Source organism: Telopea speciosissima, chromosome 2, assembly GCF_018873765.1.
Source record: "Telopea speciosissima isolate NSW1024214 ecotype Mountain lineage chromosome 2, Tspe_v1, whole genome shotgun sequence".
Lineage (NCBI taxonomy): Eukaryota > Viridiplantae > Streptophyta > Magnoliopsida > Proteales > Proteaceae > Telopea > Telopea speciosissima.
The window spans coordinates 13,624,554-13,642,108 of NC_057917.1; the positions used below are offsets into that span (position 1 = coordinate 13,624,554).

Sequence of the window (17,555 nt, forward strand, 5' to 3'; positions counted from 1 at the left end):
CTTAACTAAAACCAGTGAGCTGTCAGCCGTACTCACCTGTATGAAGTAGTATAACTTAGTCTCCCCTCGTGTTCTCAGTCTTTTCACATGTCCCTGACTCCCCGTCCAAGCCCGGAATTATACTTTTTTAACTTTGATTGGCTCGTTGGGTTGGGCATCTTGGAATAAGGGAATTTTGGGTCATTGGGCTTCAAGTGGAGGCCTGCTCAAGCTTTAGACTCAAACTCCTGGGGGCTTACCGACCTAGTCACCTTATAGCTGTTTGGATGCAACTCAAGGAAAAGAAAGGAAAATGAAATCAGTTTGGAAAATAAAAAAGAAGAGAGTATTATAAACATGATTTTGTAAAACTTCCTAACACTTTTACCACATTTATGAGAAATGAAACGCTAACCGGTGCTTTGGATTCCAAAACCCACCCTAATTGCTTCAAAAGCTTCATAGAAGAGTCATAATACTTCTTAAACATCTTGTTGTGGGAATTGGAGCAAGAAAACATCTCCAAAAATGGATTCAAACTCACTTTGATTGGTTGAATGAGTTTTATCGTTTTTTTTTTTTTTCCATTGATGTCAAATTGGTTCTCAAAATCTAACGGTTTTAAGTGAGGTTTGATTCTATTTGAAGTAGGTCAGAGAAGACCCAATATCTATAAAACAAGGCTTTTCCCATGTTCAAAGGACTTTTGGAGTAATCTTTTAAGGAGAGGCTTCTTAGGTTTGTAGCAGTGAGTGCTTTTGCTAAGAAGCTACAACTTGGAACTCTGATCCCTTGAGTTGTGCATGTCCTCTAGATCTGAATCTTGGCTTGCTTTCTTCTTCTGTGAGTATTTCATCTCTTCTTGTTTCATTCAATTTGGTTAAGTATGCTATAAGCTATATACCTCTTATAGTGAAGGTATATCGTTGTTTTCCTCAAATCGGGCAGCAAGAATGTGCCACTAATATGGTTTTAATTCAGTTTTCTCATGGGAATTTTCAGAGTTTTAGTTATTTTATACCTTAATATTTTTTCATTAATTTTTTCTAGGGGCGTTGTACTCTGTGTTGCAGCGCAGGCTGCGCTCAGGCACATGAGGGTGGGTGCAATGACCACCTTGCCCCCCTAAGTGGCAGGCCCATGTGCCTGGGCATAGGCTGCGCTACGGCAAAGAGAACATTCTTCCTTTTTTATGTTCATAATTTAAAAAAAAATATGGGAGAATGTTCTCTGTGCCGCAGCGCAGCCTACACCCAGGCACATGGGCCTGCCACTCAGGGGGGCAGGGTGGTCATTACGCCCACTCCCATGTGCCTGGGCGCATGTTGCACTGCGGCACAGAGAACAGCGCCCCAAAAAAATATATTTCGGATTTTACTTGTTATGTTTTGCAGTTTGTCAGATTTAATGTTCTTGCATTACATGTAATATTTTATGTAAATTTTTGCATCTAATTGATCCCAACTCGACATGATGAGTTAATTATTGTGTCTTTAACATAGTCCATAATTTTGCACCTTCTTTTTTTTTATTTTTATGATTTTTATATTACTTCATACATATTTGCACCTAGGAAACTAGGTGTGCATGAATTTCTGATACTTTTTATTTTATTTCCTTTCTATATGTTTTTAGCCATTAATCATGTTAGAGTATGATATTTTTCCATATTGATATTTCTCCTAATTTTATTTTGCATGATAGCCTAGACATCGCATGTAAGGGTATTTTGAGAATTTCATACTACTTTTTATTCAATTTTTTAAAATTTATTTCTTTTTTCTCATAATTTTATGGTTTTTTGTATTTAAATATTTTTTTGCATGCATTAATGCTAGGATTAATTTTTTCTCCCTATTCATATCTTGATTAGGATACTTCGCATAGAATGGCATTTCTGTTAATATTGTTCGGTTTAGGGTTTCATATTCTTAAGAGCAGTAGTTCAAGTTTGGTTTTTGTGTACTTAGATTGGGATCACTAAATTTTTTTTTTGTAGCGCATACATAGATACATGTCTCCTCTCTTTTCTCAATTAATTTCTAATTCTTTTAATAATTATGTTTTTGTGCTTTGTTTTTATATATTATGTGGACCATGGTCTAATGGATGTGTTAACTTAAGAGACCTTATTAATTATAAATACCATGAAATATTGGAAATCGGTTTATCCAGGGTGGATGGAGGTGTCTAACACCTTCCTTGGTCATCAACCTGACAAGAACCCAACCGTGTGGTCAGACCAATCCTCATTGGAGTCATATTTGTGGGTCCTAGATCCTAATCTAATGGGTAACTCTTTATTTATTCCTTCTCCCTCGATAGGAAGATTGTTTCCTATCGAGAAACATCCCATATTGTCACAACTAGGGCTGCAACAGAGTCGGATTAGGCCGGGCTTTTTAAAATCCTAGCCCAACCCTAAGTCCCCTTAGTTAGGCTCAGGCCTGGACCGACCCTTACTTAGGCCCTAGAAAATCCAACCCTGATCCTCCCTCAGGGTCGGGTTGGGTTGTCCTTGATTGGCCCTGATCATAGAGTGGTGGAAGGGAGAAATGCATAGGCTGGACTGAGTTGGGCTATGTCAGGGAGAAAATTATCAATTTTACATAAAATAATACCATAATAAAATATATTATCACTTATTATCTTCATATATATTATATTATGTTACAAAATATGTGTAACATTTAAAGTTTATAGTATATATATTATATCAATATATGTTTTATAATATAACTTAAAAGAAGGTCGGGTCAATACTGGCTTGACCCAACCCTGACTGAAGGCTTGAAATTTCCAGCCCTGACCTGCCCTTAGGGCTAGGTATCTCAACCCAGACCTTGTTCAGGCTCAGGGTGGGTTTAGGCTGCCAGGGTCAAACTTACACCCCTAGTCACAACTACACAACGCATCATTCATATGGGCACTTGTTTAATTGCAAACTTCATGTTTAACCATTTATCTATGTTAACATGAGCCACTCAAAGTGCAAATACTTCAAGGCTCCATTTGTTTTAATTGGCTCTGTTTGTTTCCAGCTAAAAATCATGTAAAAAGAAAAGCTCCAATAAACTAGCCATTTAAAAATAATAAATTTTTAGGTGAATTAAAAACTCATTACCATTAAAAAAGGAAAAGTAGGGGACCCCAGAAGCGGGGAAGAAGAAAAAAGAATACAAACAACATTGTTAACAAATCAAAACCCAAGACTCAAGGAGAAGAGGAGAAGAGCTGCAGAAAGGAGAGAGGTAATCCCCAAAACACAACAATATATATATATGCAGGTTCCTTGGGGAGTCTGTACAACGAGATGTGACTGTAGATAACTTGCTCTTGATGTCAAAGGAGACGGAGCCTTTTTGTTGGAAGGATCTAGAACTGGAGGACCATTTCCTGAGATTATGCTCCATCCAACTACGGTTGATGGTAGCACCAAAGGTGCGCTTTCCCACTACACCACAAATTGATTTATCTGCAAAAGTTACACCCACCCACATCCATTCTTTGTGAAAATGAAGGATCCTTTGACTTCTTGGCCAATATTTTGCTAGGACCCCTTTCCAAGTAGAAGAGAAAAGGGGGCAAACAAAAAGAGATAGTTCACATATTCAGGAGCATTCCAAAGGCAACAATGATCTAGCGGTGGATGAGAAAAGATTGCATTGGGAGGCAGTTGGAGAGAGCCCACCAAACAGTAAAACTATGTCAAAGAATATGGCTTTTGAACCAAACGAGCCAACGAGATAATGGGCCATGAGATCGGATGAAGTCTCATGCCGCTTTGGAGCTGAAAATGTCTAGAGAAGTTGCTGCCCAAATCACGTTGTCTTCCTAACCTTGAGGCCTTCTACCAATGGGTGGCAAGACATTCCACAGAACTGATAATGGTGGAGAGGAAGATGTGGGGTGGTAAGGGTGTCAATTTGAAACCGTAACCGTATACCGAAATCGAAACCGCCTGTGTAAAATCGTACCAAACCGTACCGTTGCAAAAATAGTACGGTACGGTATGATCAAATGGTATTGACCACGGTACGGTACGGTATCGATATTAGATACAATACTGTTGGTATATACCGAAACCGTACCGTTTAAAAGGTATATTTGTAAAATTAAATAAATGTAAAAGCAGTCGAGTGATTTGACCACACAGTTTGAATTTGAAACCATAAAGAAATTATATCCAACCTGACCCTTTATTGTCAGACTGTCACGTGTCTTGTACATCTATTAAATGGTTTTGTACATAAAACAATAAACCATCTTTTTGACTTTTTCTGTCAGACTGTCAATGCTAATATGTCATTAATAACTAAACCACGATAAGGTCACGGATCCCCTTGCATTTTTACTACTTGTATCATTTTAAATACATTCAAATCTTAAACTTCACACACCACATACCGTTTTTCATACCAAACCAATTCCGTTTTTTATATCGTTTTCATACCATACCAAAATCGTACCATAACGGTACGGTTGCGATATTGAAAATAGGGTTCTTAAACGGTATGGTACGGTATCGGTATTGGATACCTATTTTTGGTACCGTACCGAAACCGTACCAATTGACAAGCCTATGGGGGTGGGGTGGGGTAGGGCGATCACCATGACTAATAATGTTTGCAACCATACACCGCTTAGAAAGGCCCGAACTATATATGGCTCTGGCACCAACAGAGTGGAGGAGTACAACCATAGAGTGCCCATGATCAAGCCAAAGGGAGGTGGAGGCACTATCATCAATTTGGTTGGAAATGACTCCAAGAGTAATAGGCCAAAGCTTTAGAATCTTGCAAGAAGCATCAATAATGGCAGGAGCAGTCCAAATAGAATCAAAGTGAAGGAGGCAAACAACGCCCCAACTCATAAGGTGAAGGAATCTAGAGGGTCCAGATCCTTCCAAAGGAAGGTACACATAAGGGACTCCAACTCCTTGATGGTGGACTGGGATAGTCCAAAAATACCGAACTAATAGATGTAGGATGATTGAAAGACTAATCTCATGAGCTCCAAGTGACTGATATAAGAGAGAAGCTTGCCCTTCCAAAGTTAAAACTTCTTATGAATGAGAAATAAAATAAGAGTGCAGTGATGCGCTATCAACTTGGTCGGAATCAAAGGCAAGCCCAAGTACTTGACTGGAAGGTGGCCAATTGAAAACTTTGCCTACTCAATCAAAGAGACCTTGACAACATCAAAGACCCAAGCCAAAAAAAAGAGAGGTTTTTCAGCATTGGAGGCCCGACAAATCCTCAAATTGTTATAAACAAGACATAATGGTCTCAAGAAAAAACAATATCTGCATTAGAGATCATGAGATCTTTTGCAAAGGTAAGATGGGAAAACTTAAGAGCCTTAAACTTTGGGATGTGACAAATGAACTGTTGAGCCGTGCAACACTAGATGCTCCTGGAGAGGGCTTCAAGGGCAAGAGTGAAGATGAATGGAGAGACAAGACATCCCTACTGAATACCTATAGAGGAGGCAAAGTAGCCAGTCGGATTGCCATTGACCAAAACTGAGAAGTAAGATGAGGAGATGCAGTGATGGATCCAATTGATGAACACTAGGGGCAAGGTCATCTTGAGCAAAACCTTAGAAATGAAGTCTCATATGAAGGAGTCGAAAGCTTTGTGAATATCAATCTTCATCAGGGTGAGAAGGGAATGGGTTTTTTTTTGTCAAAACCTTTGACGATCTCATTGTAAATGATGATATTATCCTAGATACTCTTGCCAGTAATAAGATCCGACTGATTGTCAATGACAAGAGAATCAACCATCAACTTAAATCTATTGGCAAGGACTTTGGTGATAAACTTGTACAAAAGTTTGCACGAGGAATTGGACCTAAAGTCTGATATGGCAGAAGCACCTTCCTTCTTGGGAACAAGGCAAAAGAAGGTATGGTTAATCCCATTGATTTGACTGGAGTTGAAGAAGAAACTCTTGATGGCCTTGATGAGGTCTTCTTTAATGATATCCCAAAATGAAGAGAACAATCAATCCCATACTAAAATCGGACTTGGGGGCTCTATTAGCCTTGTGAGAATGGACAACGTACTACTAGAATTTCTTCCTTAGAGGGGATAGGTTGGAGGTTGCTCATGAGGTGGCTGGGAATGAACTTGTTGAACAGATTCTAAGGGATAGACCCAATGGAATCCAGGAGATAGCCTGAACAACTCTATAAACTAAGAAACAACCTTTGCTTTTATATCAACATTGTGGAGGGAGTAACCATCTCTGGCCATAAGCATAGGGATTGAGTTGAAAATGTTCTAGGCTTTAACGACCTATGGAAGTAAGCAGAGTTAGAATTACCAAGCACCAACCATTTAATTCTTGACTTTTGCCTTGAAAATTTTCCTCTTGAGAAACCAGAGAGGAGAGATCCGAAGAAACAACTTTTTCTTTTTCCGCAAAGGGCACATTATGGGTGTCCGACTGGAGCCTTAACTAAATATCAGACTAATTATTTGTGCAGTCCCAATCTAAAGAGGAAATGTTCCCGAATGATGAGTTCCACTCTTTAGGAACACATTTCACATTCCGAAACTTCTTGGCAAAGACAATGGGGGGTGGGGGATGAATAAGCTTAACCAAGTGTTTTCTTCATACAGTTTTTAACCTGGAAACAAACAGAACCAAATGTTTTCTTTTATAGCTTATACACCTCTAGTTATCATATGATAGCTCCTCAGGGTTGGTATCTTTTAATCAAAAAGCACTAAGCGATAGAACAATGAATAGAGAAGGGCAAAAACAGAATATAACATGTAAATCAATTAATGAATATAATCCATTGAACAATTATCAATTATACAATTTACATAGCTTTCATGAATTAACCATTTAGAAGCAAGAGAAGCTCTGCAATTCGCTTTTTGGGATCCAAAAAAAATTTCGCTTTTTTGGACCATCACATCTCTCACACTTTTTGCAACTTAGCTTGAAAAGTTGGACTCAACTTCAATGTTTTCTTTGCTAAGTTACGTATGTCCTCTCTTGATGACTCATTCGATATGCAAATGAGTTCTTTCAATGCTCCAGTGGATATGAAGTCCTGGGCATTGTCCTCTGCAGAAATTAGAGAACCTCTAGATTATTTTTAGGCATCTTCTTCATGGAAATAAAAATGGATATGCAAGTATATCAGAAGGCATAATGCTCATAAACAATTTGAACTACTAGCAGACATATAATGAGAGAGAACTTGAGAACAAAAAGAACCCAAGCTCTTTCAAGAATGTGTTTGATGCCCACAGTATGGCAGACTTGGAAAGTGTAGTCCTACCTCTAAACTCTCCTTCAGTTGGTGTCTAAAAAGGCAGTAATAGATAAAACTTAAGACTGATATGGAGATGGACAAACAAAAAAAAAAAAAATAAATAAAAATGTAGACGATATAACAGTCAAGAAACAAGTAACGAACAAGAATAGCATAGAAAAAAAATGAACAGAGAAAACAATAGATGGGGTGGAAGATGAGAATTTGCTTGTCATTTTTCCTCTTTCATTAATTTTTAGGGTGGCATGTGTAAGCCTATAATAGAAAGACACTGAACAAACAGCTGAACATACTGCCTTGACTTTTTAAATATTGCACAGATACTTGTAAGATACTGCCAGCATTTTTAAATGATCCATCATGGTTTCTGAGCAGCCAACCAAATTTTTCTTATTTGATTTGTCAGGAAAATTTAAATATGGAAAGCTTGAAAGACTCTTAGTGCACAGATACATAGATACTGATTTACCAAAAAAAAAAATATAGATACTGTGGCCCCATTTGTTTAGAGGGGACTTAGGTGGGGTGGGAGAATTGGGGTGGGAAAATGCTGATGTGGCACTTCAAAATCCCACCCCAACCTTGTTTGGTTAATCTGGGTTAGGGGTGTAAATGAATAGCCGAAATCCGTTTCCGAATCCGTGTCCGTATCCGTTTAGCACTATCTGAATCCGTCCGAAAGCTAATCGGATGCAGATACGGATAGGCTATAGCTATCCGAAAAGCAATATTTACATGTAAACGGATAAAATATCCGATCCGAATCCGTGTCCGTATCCGTTTAGCACTATCCAAATCCGTCCGAAAGCTAATCGGATGCGGATGCGGATATAGCACTATCCGAGCCGAATCCGATCCTTTTACATCCCTAATCTGGGGTGGTACAAAAGCTTAGGGGACATCATTAATTGCTTTGTCTGCTGATGTTGCACTTCAAAATCCCACCCTTTGCCATCCAAAGTCTCACTAAATTGGTGGGACTTTGGTTACTGTTCATGGGAAAAAGTAACTTTACCTCGACATTTCCACCCCAACAAAACCCCACCAACATATGGGTCCCATCTTCTCAACAATCCCACCCCACCTTCCCCTCTAACAAATGGGGAGAAGTAAGCTGGGTAGGCTCTTAGTTCACAACTAGGGCTGAATTGGATATTCCAAGATATAGGGAGTGAAACAAGTTCAGCAGGAAATTAAGTTTTCTGGGTGTCGGTTTTGCTGTAGAATCTACTATAAAGCAAATGGTTTTTGAAAGTAGAGGTTGTAGGTCTTTCTCAATGTTACTGCTAGTTAATTACACCCTACGCAATTGGGAGTCGAGCTGGATGGGATATTGAGCTGAAACTTTCCAGACAAAGTGCCAATCATAACCAACCTGAATGTCAACCGGGAAAAGGGAGTGCTTCTGTTCAATCCAGATCAACCAGTGGTCAGCACAAGTTAACTTGGATTCATGAGCAATGAAACAAAGTGGTGGAATGGCGATAGGGAAGAAAGACAATCTGAAGAAACTCAGATTTGCAGGGAGGGAAAGAAGCACAGAGTCACACACTCACACAGAGCAAAAACCCAATACTTCTCTATTCAAATCCGTGTCCAACGTTGGGTACATGCAAGTATTTAAAGAGAAAACTAAGACTCCTAGTTAGAGTCTAAGAATAAAATAGAAAATAAAACCAAACTCTATCTATGTCCAATGTATTCAACTCAAAACAAATAAAAGGCTTAAATAAAGAAACTACTAAATAAACTAATTCCAACCCTTGTTGGACAAAAAACCATTGGACCGGTTTTGTGTGGGTTTGGGTTTCCACAGCCTGTCATGCTTGTCCAACCAATCAAGTGCTACTGCATTACAAAGATTTGGACTCATCTGATTTTAGATCCAATCTTGACCCAAAAGCCAGGTGATCAGTTTTCTTTTTCTCTTTCTCCTCTTCCGGGATGGGGGTCTAATCTGTTGATGCAGTTTGAGTTTTTTTTTTTTTTTTGTTGTGGGGGGGGGGGGGTATAGCTGATGTCTCAAACAAATGCAATTTTTACCCCTGTAATCTGAGCTTTCACATGCATAATATATAGGTCATTATTTTTCTTGTGGGGAAGGGAGTTATGTAGATTTAGGGCTGAAAAGTATTAATCCAGGACACCAACCTGCCCGCCTCCTTTTCCCAAAATTTGGCTTCAGATATCATACATCTTAAACATATTAATAAGTGGGTTGAGGTTTGGTTTGACAGCTTGGATTGGAATGTTCAATCTCATGAATATAATGGTTGGATTAAGGTTCAGCATGCTTAATCCTAATCAATACCCATTAGGATTCGAATCACTGAAACTCTCTACAACAACAACAAACTCAGCCTTATCCCAACTTAATGGGGTCGGCTACATGGATCCAAACAAAACAAAGCAAGGAAAATTGAGTTTTAACCAAAAAAGGGAAAGAAAAGATGGGAAAAGAGGGATTGGAAAAGAGAAGAAAAATGAAAAATGGAAAATGAAAAATGAAAGATGGAGTATGACAGATGAAAGGTAGTAAGAGGAAAGAGGAACAACCCAACACGTCAGGAGAATCTCAACTAAATGGGGTCTGGTACATGGATCCTTGCCATCCAATAGGCTCTATCTGAGGTCATATTTAGTACAAGACCTAGACCATGCATGTCCTTCCTCACCACTTCTCCTATGGTCATTTTAGGCCTGTCCTAGCTCTTTTTTCTCCTTCAATCGGAATCACATCACTCCACCTTACTGGGGCGCCCCTAGGCCTCTGTTGAATATGACCATACCACCTTAAACAACTCTCTCGGAGCTTATCATTGATCGGGGCGAACCCCGAATCAGCTCTAATACATTCATTCCGTGCTTTATCCTTGATTTTCCACACATCCATCTTACATCCTGAAACCCTCTATGGAACTCTTTAATTTGTCTCGAGTCAGAATTCAGAGATGAGCTGAATAGATTGTTAAACTGAAACCTTCCAAACGAGGCAGTGGTTATCATAACTAACCTGAATGCAAATCAGCAAAAGGCAGTGATTCTGACAAATGATAAATCTGACTTAACCAGTGGGCACCCCGGACCCCAAGTTGACTTGATGTCATGGGGCAATGAAAAAAAGCTTTGGATTCATCTGGTTTTGACCTTACAATCTTGAACCAAAAGTAGGGGGTCAGTTTTGTTCTTCTCCCTCCTCCCCCTCTAACACCGTGCCGGGGGGGGGGTTCATATATAGATCCAAGGTAGGAAATTTATAATACATGCCACAAAACAGCCTACTTCCTTTTCCCCAAGTGTGGCTTCACATATGTCTTCACCAAATTAACAAATGGGCTGGATTCTGGTTTGCCCTACTGGGATTTGGCATGTTCATCCCGATGAATATAAGGATCGGATACAGGTTCAGCATGCTTAACCCAAACTAATACCCTCCGAGGACTTGAAGCATTGCAAACCCTGTATGGAACTCTTAGTTATTCCTGAGCCAGAATATGTAATTAGGCACTTCACGAAACAATTATGTTTCATCAAAAAGATAGGTAATAACAAAAGAAAATAATGCAAGGCTTATTTTCTTGGTCTCCACACAGGAAAAAAAAAAAAAAAAAAAAAACCAAGAAGAAGGAAAGAATACAAGGAAAACCATATATATGATGTCCAAGCACTATAATGCTTGGTAAATTACCACTGCATTGATGGATAAGTGATGCAGTACCAGACCCTTGATTGAACTTCTACACAGGCCCACGTTTGGGACCGTGTGATATGTATATTTAGGCCCACAGGTCCAGCCATTTTTCTGTCCAAATACCCATCGAGCAACAGCTTAAAGGAAGATATCTTCAGATTTAGAGGAGCCCATGGCCAGTTGCTGCCTTTGTGTGGAGAGAAATATTCCTATATTAGAAGATTCGGTGATCCTTTACAGCTATGGCATAGGTCCCACCTGGACAGCGGGCTTAGAGGAGTGATTGCTGAGATTTTTTTTCCAGATATTATCCACTTTCTAATTTAGTTTCTATTTGCAGTTCAGTTTTAGAAAGTAGGAGTTTCCATAGTGTAAAAGGGAAGGGATTTGTTTTGAATTTGGCAACCTTGCTATTGCTTGCGTATGGGAGGGTCTATTCTCCCATCGGTTTGTAATTGACTTCCTTTATTATAAATAAAAGGGAGGGTTGTACTTAGCCCCAACGATTTTATGAATGAAATAAACTGGTTGTTAAACATGAGTGCTGTGAGAGACAGTAGAGTAGGAGAGAGTCCTATGTGAGGTGAGATGCCTAGGGGAGAGTGAGAGACTTGAACCATTCTATCCTATCCCTCTGTTCTTCTTCCTTTCATCTCTTTCATACCCGTTACTGTTAGTCGCTATTTTCTGTACCTGTAACCAGTATACACAAGATTACGGGGGTATCATATTCTTTCCCTTTGCTACTGTTGACACACTTCAAGGAGTTTCCATTGATCCATCGACATAGTCTGCAACTGGGTGTTCATCAGTTTCCCTGTGGCAACATCAGATCTGGGTTTTCTGGACAGCAAGTTCTATGGAGGTTTCTTCTCATCCAACCAGTAGAGTACTTCCATGTTTTGGTATGTTGACCTCCTGGTCATAAAGTACCTTCAGTTCTAATTTTGAGTCACCTAGTTGCTATTTTGGGATCCTATTTTATTCTTGACTTTTTGAGTCTTCAGTGTTCCACCGACAGCATTGATTTGTCTTGCTGTTTGTTCACTGTGGTTGGGTATTTCATGACTATACCTTTAATCAGACCTGAGGTTATATAAGTGTCAAAAGTCCTAATTTATTAGTTTGTTGCTTGGGCTGTTACCTACTGTTCTGCTGCTGGGATACATGTTAAAACCTTCTGTTTGTCAGTACCTTGATCCTTACTGCAGGTTGGGACATCCGTACCCTACTCCTACATTAATAAGATACCCAAAATCCTTATTGAGTTTCTGTTTCAGGATGAATCAAGTATCAGTTTTAATATCATTTATCCTGTTTCTCAAATACAGGAGAAACCAGTGCTCTGAGTGAATTGAAATAAGTACTGAAATTGCTGCACACTAGCTCAGCCAAGAACTCTCCACATAGAGTGCCAACCCTCTACCCCACCTTCCCTCTCACTCTGAAATTATAGTTCCAGAAAAGCACCTAAAAATATCAATCAACATTTAGCTGCAATAGTCCAACATCTACATACGCTTACCATTTTGTGCTAAATGACAAAGAGCAAGCTCAATGTGGCGTCGAGTTGAAGGTGGACAATTAGTAGAATTAGAAATCAACCATGTAAGTACCCCCTCCACTATAAGAAGTGAACGCCCTTTTCTTTGTCCTGCAGTAAGTGAAGATCATTTAATATTCATGAAGGGACTATTGTCATAGCAATGTATAAGGATACACAATCTGTAGTCATGTTGGGATGGAAGATTGAATATCCACAGACCTTCAATGATTCTTCGAGATTCACATTTTGAAAAGTTTGCCATCCCTCTAGCAACCTGTGCTATGACATCACTGTTTCCAGATTTGACCATTCCCATGAGTGCCTTGATGCTGCCATCTTCTTTCAGCATTGCATGTAACCTTTCTGTTAAGTGACTAACTTGTGAATCAGTTGCCAAATAATTTGAACATGTGATCTACTTTCTAAGTGATAACGAATACAGCAACATTTAAATTATCTTCTAGAGGCAACATTGAAGTAGTTTTCCCAGTACTAATGGTTTAGAGCTGTTGAGTGATTTTTTTTTTTAGGGGGAGGGAGAGGGGGGGGGGGATAAAAAGCAATATTTCAATATCATAGGCAGATTATGCCAATAGCTGAGCATAATAAAGAGTATTTGATATCAAACAGGTATTGTATTTCAGAATAACAATTTGGTTTTTAATGCCAGGGAGATAAAAAAAAATAGAAATTATTTATTATATTTATTTTCTTAGGAGACTAATGGAAAGATTTAGGCTCGGCTTGGTCTCGTTTCTAGGAACACCTCAGTATTACAATCATTGGGCTACAATGTTCTTGAAAGTTGAAACCATACGAAAGTTCTTCACATGGTTTTTTATTGAATTAGAAAAAGCATATGATAGATATAACTAGTATGAACAATAACCCTCAACAGGTCTTCCATAAGCTTTTCTTACCTAGTTGTATCACAAAAAATAAATACAAAAGGTGTTGAGAACAGAACTAAGTCATAAATGATCCACCAATAGTTCTGAAGAGTTTGGTTTAATAACAAGGCTTATTAAAGATACATTTGTCAGCTTAAATCACAAAGCATACAGCAACTTGAAACACTGACAAGTCCATATAGTTTATTTAATACAATAAGAAATTTGCTAAAATGATTCAGTTCATGTAATATTAAAATATCTTACTTAGAGAAATCAAAATGTATAAAAATTACATAAATGGTATATAAGAATCTTACAGCTCAAGATTGAGTCTATAAGGAGCCCCTATCCCCTTGTCTTTGTTGTAATAGTAGTTACTAGTCCATAAATTTTCTCTTGAGACAGGGAGAGCATATGTTTTCCACAATGCACTGCTGACTTGCTGAGACATTGTGAATGTTCATAAAATGAACTCCTTCGGTGGCGGTGGGGGTGGGAAGCATATCATTACCTACCATAAACCATTTAAGAGATCACAGAAAAAGGGCGACAATAGGGGTTTCCCAATAAGTCCAACGGAAAAAAAGACCAATTTTCCTGATGGAATGGAAGTAGGCTCTCAGGCATGGTTGGATGGATGTGTTTGTAAGATAGTTTTTGGGCTTTCCTATGAGAAAAACGCAAGGTTCCAGTTTTTGGTTTAGAGCTTGGTTTCGACCAAGCTCAAAACCTATACACTTTTTTTTGCAAGTTTTGATGATGGGATTCAAGGGTCAAATGACCAGATTAGGTCCTGAAACTTCTAGGAAACCCTATTTAGGCCCTCTAAACATAGTGGAACCCTTAGATTTTAAAAAAATCACACCCAAAATGGTAGCTTGAATTCAGACCCTAGGTTGGTAGTGTACGTTGAACACATTCTCTAATTGGCCTATTCCACTCAATGTTTATTACTAGAAGTCTAGAACACATAATTCAACTAAAACAACTTAAATATGCATTAAGAATGAATAGATATCAACTTATAAAACCATTTCATAAATCATGCATCATATATGGTTCGTTACAAAGAGTCAAATATATTGAAGACAACAATACAAGCAACAAGTCACTTTTATGCCCATCCTAGAGCCCTAGACTCCTACTACTACATTGAGTTCCGGGCAGCATTAAAACCACTAGAATGTCGATGCTGCTGCAGAATCAAGTTATCCTCTGACTGAATCACAAAAGCTAGCCTTGTCATAGTATGGCGGAAGAAACGCTCGAAGTCCTCCACAAAATCCCTATAAATGGAATCATCAACATACTGGAGATACCCTAACCCAGGGTATAAACCTCTGAACCGTGAGGAACTCAATCAAGAGCCAACCACCAAGTATTCATCCTCTCTGTTTTGTTATCCTTGCTGATTTACTGTATAATTCTCATCATTTTGTCTTTAAAGTTCCCAAAAGCCTAATACTCTCTCTAAACAACAAGCATAATCACCAAATGCTATTTTGCAGAATACATCTTGCTCAGTATGTTCTGTGTACCTCTTTTATCTTTATAAAATTTCTGGTCAACTTTAAAAATAAAAAATAAAGAGTAGCTCAAGTTACTTCCAATCAGAATTCATTTAAGGAGAAAAGTGTGATCATCTTTATCTTACCATTTCCACACAAATTTGCAAATGCTCCAGCCACCATTCGAAGTGTTTGAGGATCGTCAGTTCTTGATGCTACATCTGCTAATAGCCGACCACCTCCTTTCTTCATTATTAAACCTTGGTTTGTCTCTGTATATATACAAGAGGGATTTTCTGTAAAAAGGATTCCGTGAATTTCATAGAACTCTGAATGAAAATATTCATTAATTGGAATTCACCCTTAATATGAGCAGTCACTGGAGACATTGGGACTAAATCATGTTCGTTGTTTGAGGAAATGATCAAAAGAGACAATCATCATGGACAGGACTGCCTATTAATTTCTTTTCAAAGTGCCCAACAAAATAACAAATTGCAAAAAGGGAAATCACATCCAAATGATGAAACACGAGGTGAAGGAAGAGTTGTCCATGATACAAAAGCCTCTAATTTCCAAGGGCTTGGCCAATGCTTCACCAACAACATTGCAAAAGAAAAACCCAAGTGTCCTTAATCGTAATGAATAAACGGATGGTTCTTATTCAAAATATTCATCACCATCAGATTTTATTTTTTGTAAACAAGATCTGCTAGTTCTCTTTTTTATCATTGTATCCAAAACTCCATGTCTTAATCTAATAAATTCATATATTTGAAGTGGCAGGGTATTCTCTACTCCCTACCATCATGTCCTGGACGTTTAATGTCTTAAGAATTAAGGATATCTCCTGGGATCTGTCATGAGAATATGGAAATATTTATTGAGCCAGAGCTTCAAGAGAACACAAACAGAATAGTCTCTGAAAAGTCTTCCCAATAGGAAAACTTTTATATCTTCTAGGAAACTCAATATAAACTAGGTGGCAGACATAACTCCTCAGCTCTTCAGAAAAGAGCAATAGATAAAACATTCCTGAGTAAGCCAGTATGTTAAAAACTCAAGCAAGACCAAAAGGTCTAAAAAAATCATAAAGAAACAAAAATTTACATCATCACTCAGTTAATATCATATGTATAAATCTAGATAGTTAGAATTCAATTGAGAGGAATACCACTCATTGCCAAGTTGGCTATAGCACCCGAAGCAACACGTTGAATGGTTGTATTCTGTGATGATCCCACGAGCATAAGAAGAGCATCCAGACCTCCTTCCTCTACAATCTTCTCCTGATTTAAATCTGTGAAAGTAGACTTAAAGTTGGAAAGATACATAAATAATCTCTTATAAAACCTGTTCAAATAAAGAAAAAGAAACAAAGCAATGATAATTTAAGGAACAATATTTTTTAAAATGTAATAGTAGAACTATCCTTACCAGATGTAAGCCTACTTCAAAAGAACAACTTGTAATTAGTTCTACCAACTGTACACGAACTGTGGCGGCCCGTGTGTGCAGTGAGGTTGATCTTCGGGCAGAGCTACCTTCGAAGGTTTATGTTGGATGTGGGGCGGAGGGTTTCATCAGAAGATCATTTACGAAAGGCTGCCCCACTACTGTGGTCTTTGTTCGAAAATAGGGCATGCTAAAGAAAGTTGCAGGAAATTTTTGAAGGGGAAGAGCGAGACTGCTCCAGTGGAGGAAGGTGTGGTGGCTGTTGCGCAAGGGGTTGAGAAGGCTCCGGCAGGGGCTTTGGCTGGAGCCGGTGACAGGAACTCCGATGGCGTCTTTATCCCCAGGGGGGAGGGATCTTCTCATGGTGGTTCTGCAGTGGTTGGGGGTGCCTCTCATCAGGGGGGTACGGTGGCTCGTCTCGGCTCGTTGGAGAGAGGAGGGCGGTAGAGACCTGTGGCCCGGAGGACTTCTGGTTCACCTCGGCCAATGGGATTTGGGCAGAATCTCTGTGCCTCGGGTTCAGGGATTGGAGCTGTAGCTGTTGAAGGTGTTGCGGCTGTCGAGGCTTTGCCCCATGGAGCCTTGGAAGAGGGCAAGCTCCCTTGCGTCGATGGTGGTGCTGTGGTTCCGCAGGAGTTGTCTGGGACCTGTGATGCTGTGAGTGATGGTGTTGGTGGGCTTGGGGTTGTGGCTGTTAGTGCTCCTTTGCAGGTGAGCCTCGGTGTGATTTATGAAACAGAGAACGAAGGGGAGGAGGCTGGCGCTTTGGTGTTGGCAGGTTCGCATTCTGTTGATGCCTCTTTGTCGCCTTTTTTTGGGGATAGGGCGGAGAAGCTCTGTGTTAGAGATGACTTTCAGGAGGCCTTAAGGAAGGACGTCCCTTTGAAACGTGTTGAGCTTTTGGAGAGCTTTCGAGCATTTAGTGCCACTCTTGAGGGGAGGTTTCGCAAAACTTTTGAGCGGTTGGGTGGTGATGGTGGAAGGGGGGCCGGAGGAGCCTCCCAAGGGAAAACATAGGTCTCCTCGGGCAACGTTGCTCAGTGCTGCTCAGGTGCACAGAAGGAAAAAATTGAGACACGCTCGGCAGGTGAAGGGGGGAGCCCTGAGGCGCTTTACGAGGTCCATGGGACCGGTTGATCCTGCTGTTACTGTTTCCAAATGAATTGTTTTTTGGAATGCTCGGGGTG

General features: G+C 39.4%; 1 protein-coding gene across 6 annotated transcripts in view; it reads right to left on the reverse strand.

The window, feature by feature from the left end:
• Positions 1-6,892: 6,892 nt before the first annotated feature.
• LOC122653123 (kinesin-like protein KIN-UC) overlaps positions 6,893-17,555 on the reverse strand; it is a 114,799-nt gene continuing 104,136 nt past the window's right edge. For all 6 annotated transcript variants that reach the window (XM_043847061.1, XM_043847064.1, XM_043847062.1 and 3 more), the window contains 5 exons: positions 16,088-16,213; positions 15,060-15,185; positions 12,732-12,875; positions 12,492-12,620; positions 6,893-7,064 (listed from right to left, as the gene is read on the reverse strand). In XM_043847061.1, coding sequence (XP_043702996.1) covers positions 6,916-7,064; positions 12,492-12,620; positions 12,732-12,875; positions 15,060-15,185; positions 16,088-16,213 — 674 coding nt within the window. In that variant the 3' untranslated portion in view covers positions 6,893-6,915. The remainder of the gene's footprint in view (positions 7,065-12,491; positions 12,621-12,731; positions 12,876-15,059; positions 15,186-16,087; positions 16,214-17,555) is intronic.